At 37.0% G+C, this 6,000-nt stretch overlaps 1 protein-coding gene across 3 annotated transcripts in view; it reads left to right on the top strand.

Moving 5' to 3' along the window:
• The window catches only part of LOC133844628 (chaoptin), a 47,518-nt gene extending 42,481 nt beyond the window's left edge, over positions 1 to 5,037 (top strand). For 2 of the 3 annotated variants that reach the window (XM_062278718.1, XM_062278711.1), the window contains exons 5-7: positions 1,192 to 4,465; positions 4,542 to 4,568; positions 4,681 to 5,037. In XM_062278718.1, coding sequence (XP_062134702.1) covers positions 1,192 to 4,465; positions 4,542 to 4,568; positions 4,681 to 4,857 — 3,478 coding nt within the window. In that variant the 3' untranslated portion in view covers positions 4,858 to 5,037. The remainder of the gene's footprint in view (positions 1 to 1,191; positions 4,466 to 4,541; positions 4,569 to 4,680) is intronic. The other variant, XM_062278724.1, reaches the window with a different exon arrangement.
• Positions 5,038 to 6,000: the final 963 nt, after the last annotated feature.

Raw genomic sequence — 6,000 nt, forward strand, 5'->3', positions numbered from 1 at the left:
TGCCACGCCCACTTCCGTCCCCGAAAATTGACAAAAATTGAATAACAACCGTAATTTTAAAGCTAGAGCTGCGATTTTGGTGTATATAAAAATTACTATAGTCTTCGTCATTTGGTTGCGATCAGACAAAAATTGTCGAAGTTATTAAAGAAATTATTTTGTATGGGCAAAAACGCCTACTTACTAAGTGTCGTAGTTGCTTTGGCTAACAATCTGGTATGTTTTTCACTCTTTAGTAGTAGTAGTACCATATCAATACACCAAATGTACATTTTAGTAAATTTATGGTATTTTTGTGGTATATCAATTCAGTATATTTTTATAAAATACCGCAATATTTTGCTTTCATTCAAAATGAGTAGCGAGTATCTCACAGTCGAGCACTCTCGACTGTAGCTTTCTTACTTGTTTTTCGATAAAAATGCAACTTTATTATAAAAATGGCATGCAATCGCTTGGAAGCGAATAAAATTTAGATTGTCAACCAAAACCACAAAGACCCGACTACCATATTCATATTTTTGTAAATAGTTTCTATAATTTGTAATAGAATGCAACCAAATTTGCAGGAATCATAAACACTTTAGTAATGATTGTAGCTCTAGCTTTAAAATTACGCTCCATACTTGTAAAAATCCAAAGCAAACATGATTAGTGTGTAAAATAACAATGATAGCTCTATCTCTTATAGTGTCTGAGATCTAGATGTTTAGACAGACGAACAGACAAGAAGACAGACCGCCATGATCAAGAATATATATACTTTATGGGGTCGGATATGCCTCCTGATTGTTACATACATTTCCTGTTGGCACAATTTTATAATACCCTTCTACCTTATGGGCCTAAGTAAAGCTTAGCGCTTATATTTATCATTATATTGTTATGTAAACTTCGTTTCGGTTTCACCTAGAAACTATCGCATAAATTAAAAATATACCGAAGAATGTTTTAATAGATTTGTCCTCTGTGCTATTGGAATATAAATTGACTCCTCCACAATTGCAACGTTTAGCAGTCGTACATACATATATATGCTTTGTATGTTTACAGACCTTTGTTATTTACATTACTATGCTAAGTATTATGCTAAATGGAATTATTATGTTAATATATGTATTTACAATTCATGATCAGCCTTGTCCTGTTATAGTTGTTTATTTTTATATAAATAACTCTCTTTATTCGCAGCAATTACATTACTTCCTTGGATGGCAACTGGGAAGCCCAATATGATACTTTGCGTTCGCTACATCTAGCTGGCAACGACATAACGGAAGTCATACCTGCTGGAAGTCTAGACTTAGTATCGAATAGTGGCGATAACAGCACACAGCCATCAAGCTTGACAGTGGTGCAAACTCGTTTGGATACAAGCAACACTGTATATCCAGCAGTTTCTGCGACCCTAGATCGATCAGGGACTCGCACCTTTGATCAGCTGCAGAAATTGCTTTGGCTAGACTTGTCCAACAATCGTATAATGCACGTTTCTTCAAATTATATGCCACGTTCGCTGGTAACTATGGATCTATCCAGCAATCTATTAAGTGTTTTTCCTCAACAATTATTCGAGCGGTTGCCAGAATTACGCATTGTGAGTCTGCGGGATAATTTGCTACGAAGCTTACAGTGGAAGGAAATACCGGGGCACCCATTGCGCATGCATTTAGAAAAGTTAGACCTCGGACAAAATTGCATTGAGAGCTTGGAATCGGATTACTTTCACAAAAACTATTCAGATGTTCACATTCGGGCACTTAACATGGAACAAAATTATGTCGCCGAGGTGCCAGCTAGAGTATTTCAAAACACTGGTATTGTGCATCTCGTGCTAGCATTTAATGTTATTGGTCGTATCCATCCCGCAGCATTTGATGGTCTAACTGACACATTAGAATACTTGGATTTGGAACGTAATCGGCTCATCACTATACCTGTTTCTATATCCGTGCTGCATCGGCTTAGATATTTGTATCTGACTTCTAATCAGATCAATCAATTAACCAATTTGCCATCGTATACGGATAATTTGAAAGTTTTAAGCCTCAGTGGTAATAATTTTACAATGATACCAGTATTAGGGCTGAAAAATTATACGCAATTATCTTACTTAAATATGGGCTACAACTCTATAACTGATATTCCAGAAGGCATCTTTGCTGTCGATGGCTGGGGTGCAAATCTGCAGACGATTCTTTTGCGAAACAACAAGATTACTCACATTCATCTGGGATCATTTGCAGGCTTGGATCGATTGCAAGAGATCAGTCTAAGCTTCAATGACATTACTATTCATCATCCATTGGTTTTTGAGAATGTTTCACATACACTTAAGATTCTGGAACTCTCTTTTGCGGTTTTTCCAGCAAGAAGCTTTGAATCTTTGGATCCCTTAGCTGCCCTCCAGCCACTGTCACAGCTTATTTGGCTTGGTCTCGATAACAACAATCTTAAGACAATTTCAAATGAAAGTTTTGCTCGGATGCGAGAACTAAGCTATATCAATTTAAGTTTTAATCAACTTAAGACATTGCCGCGTGGGCTCTTTCTACCAGATATTCACAGCCATATAGTTGAGATTGAACTTTCGTACAATGTACTGGAACATTTGGAGCCACAGACTTTTTACAACTTGGGAGATCTACAAACCCTCAATCTACAGTCTAATAGACTGCGCAGCATAGCCCGGCATGCCTTTCACAACATGGAGTTCCTACGATACATCGACCTGTCCTACAATCGTCTTAATAATATATCTCACTCTGCCTTCGCCGTTCTACCAAATCTGGCTGCTCTAGATGTCATGTATAACCAGCTGTGTTCGTTTTCGTTGAAGTCTTTTCACTATGTATCCAATGCAACGACACCTTTGAGACTTAATGCAAGTCACAATCACATCTCCATCTTTGATGATGAGCTCAGCAGTTACATGTATATATATCAAGTAGATATCAGTCATAATCATGTGACTAAGTCGGATAGCTTTACTAATCTAGCAAATACACTACGCTTCCTCAATATGGCACACAATGCCTTAGGCACCTTGCAGAGCCACGCATTTGGGGACTTGGAATTTCTAGAGATACTAAACATATCATACAATAATCTAAGTTCGCTACGCCGACGCAGTTTTCAGGGCTTAAACAGTCTACAGGAGCTCGATTTAAGCCACAATCAACTTGATCAGTTGCAAGTGGAACAGTTCTCTAATCTCCGTAAGCTGCGTGTCTTGCGCATCTCTTCAAACCGATTACGTGCGCTGCCTCGAGAGGTATTTATGAATACTCGACTAGAGTTTCTTGATATATCCGAAAATCAACTTAGCGTTTGGCCTGTACCAGCGTTTACCGACATCGGTTTTACTTTGAGATCCATACAGATGTCGCGAAACAATTTGGAATACTTGGATGCTTCCATGTTTGTCAACTCACAGTTCCTGTATGATATTTCTTTGGCTCGCAATCGCATCACAATTCTGCCAGATAATACTTTCAGTTTTTTAAATAATCTGACTAATCTGGATCTCTCGGAGAATCCCCTAGTTACCACCAATTTGCGTGAGGTATTTGTGCACACGCCTCGAGTTCGAAAATTGAGTCTTCGTCATATGGGGCTCTACGTTTTGCCACCGCTAAAGCTACCCCTCCTGTCATACTTGGATGTCAGTGGCAACTATTTACAAGAACTGTCACCAATGGGAGTCCTCCGTCATCTGCGTCATGTGAATATCTCCTACAACAAAATCGTTAATGCCAGTTGTGCCATTGATCATTTGCCTTCCACGGTGAGAGTCCTCGATATGGCCCACAATCCACTAAGACGCATCACTCTGCAGGATTTATCAAGTCTGCGTCATCTGTCCGAGCTTAATCTGCTGGATGTAAAGATAACCAATCCACAAACATTCTCCAAGCTGCGATCACTTCGAAAGCTGCAGGTCAGCGCGCATGGAAATCTGGGCGAAATTGTGTCTAGGCTGCCTGGTCTTCAAGTTTTACGGGTGCATTGTCTGGAGCCTAATATTGGAGGACAGCTGTTGGCCAAATTGACGAATAATACCAAACTGCAACTGGTGGAGCTCTATGGGAACAATGTGCAAACGATTTTCCCTGATGCGTTTGCGGGACTCTCGCGTAATCAGAGAATCCAAGTGAAGATCTCGCACACAAGAATTTCGGATCTACCTCCAGGAATTTTCCATACCCTTCGCGAGGTGCCTCACCTTTCTATTGATATATCCCATAACCGCATCAATGCCTTAGCCGCTGATAGCTTCTATCCGAACAAAAGTTATTGGGATATGGTAGGCACACGCAGCATTATGGGTGGACTTATCACTTCTCATAATCCTCTCGACTGCGAGTGTGGGTTGGTTTGGTTCGGGCATTGGTTACGTCGCTGGTTGCGCGAATCGGCACAAATCAAAGTAATTCAGAAAGATGACCTTAAGCGAATGGTCCAGGTGAGTAGGAAAATAGTTTCATTTATAGAGTACACATTTTTATTATACTTTTCAATCTTTATTTATTTGCCAAAAGTTACCCCTATCGACTGCCGATATGCGAGTAAGCTTTTCTATATTCTTTAAGAAATAATTTTTGTTTCTTCAAAAAATTTAGAATATGCAAAATATTTATTTCAACTATACTTTAATGTTCTAACTCTCACCCTTCACAGAAAGCCCGTGCCAATACTTGTCGTGATCCTTCTTCGGGTCATCATCTACCCATTCTGGAGATCTTTCCCGAAGATCTACTCTGTCAGGCTAGCGCATTAAGCAGCTCAGGACAGCGCATTTTTCATTTCATTTTTTCATTTACATTGTCACTTTCTTTGTTCATCACAATTCTTTGATACTGGACTTGGCGAAGTAAGTCTTAGTTTGGCTGCCTTGAACTGAATGATAACGAAGAATGAAAATGTAAATGATAATGTAAATAAAATTCAGCATAATATTAATTGCACTTGGAATTAGATTATGAACCCTTTCAATAAAAAAACAGCAAATCGGTTTATGTCCACTCGTAGTTATAAGCTATATGATGTAAGCTATACATATAATGTCATATGTATAGGGATGCAAAAAATTGAGATCCATAAATTATGGCCGCAGGTAGAAAACGCATTTCGATGTTGAGTTTCGGTATCTAAGATATTTTAATATTTAGTGACATAAGAATGATGAGATCAAACGGATATATCTGCATATCCTTTGATTCAATTCACATAATACATTTAAGTGAACAATAAATTTCATATTTTTTCAGCATTGAAGAATTATTATATTTCTTTGAAATTTAAGTCGACGTTGCCAAACTTCTTAAAATATGTATACACCCAGTCCTTTTTTTACGCGATCTCTTTTTACGCGATTTCACTTTAACGCGGTTATTTTTGCAGAGGAAATTTCTTTTTTTTACGCGGATTTTTCACTTTAACGCGATTTAGCACGCACCGCGGGTGGAGAAATTCTTGCAGATATGACGAGAGAAGATATAGACGAGATTCTTCTAGACCGAGAGCTCGATGATGACGATTTGTTTGAAATAGCTACGGAAGTAATCGAATCGGAAAATGGCAGCGACACTGAGAGACACTAACCATTTTTACGCGATTAGTGGCAGAACCAACAATCGCGTAAAAAAAGGTCTGGGTATATATTATTATTATTATTATTATTATTATTATTATTATTATTATTATTATTATTATTATTATTTATTATTATTATTATTATTATTATTATTATTATTATTATTATTATTATTATTATTATTATTATTATTATTATTATTATTATTATTATTATTATTATTATTATTATTTTTCTTGATTATTAAATTTTACAATTATTATATATATATTAAGATATTCATTTCAACAATATTGCCATCCGAAAAAATGTTGAGGTAAATACATTTGCGTTTGAAATTATCTATGTATTGCCTATCAAATGCACCAAATCCTATAGAATAAATATAATAATATTTATTTTGT

Source organism: Drosophila sulfurigaster, chromosome 2L (assembly GCF_023558435.1).
Source record: "Drosophila sulfurigaster albostrigata strain 15112-1811.04 chromosome 2L, ASM2355843v2, whole genome shotgun sequence".
Classification (NCBI taxonomy): Eukaryota; Metazoa; Arthropoda; class Insecta; order Diptera; family Drosophilidae; genus Drosophila; species Drosophila sulfurigaster.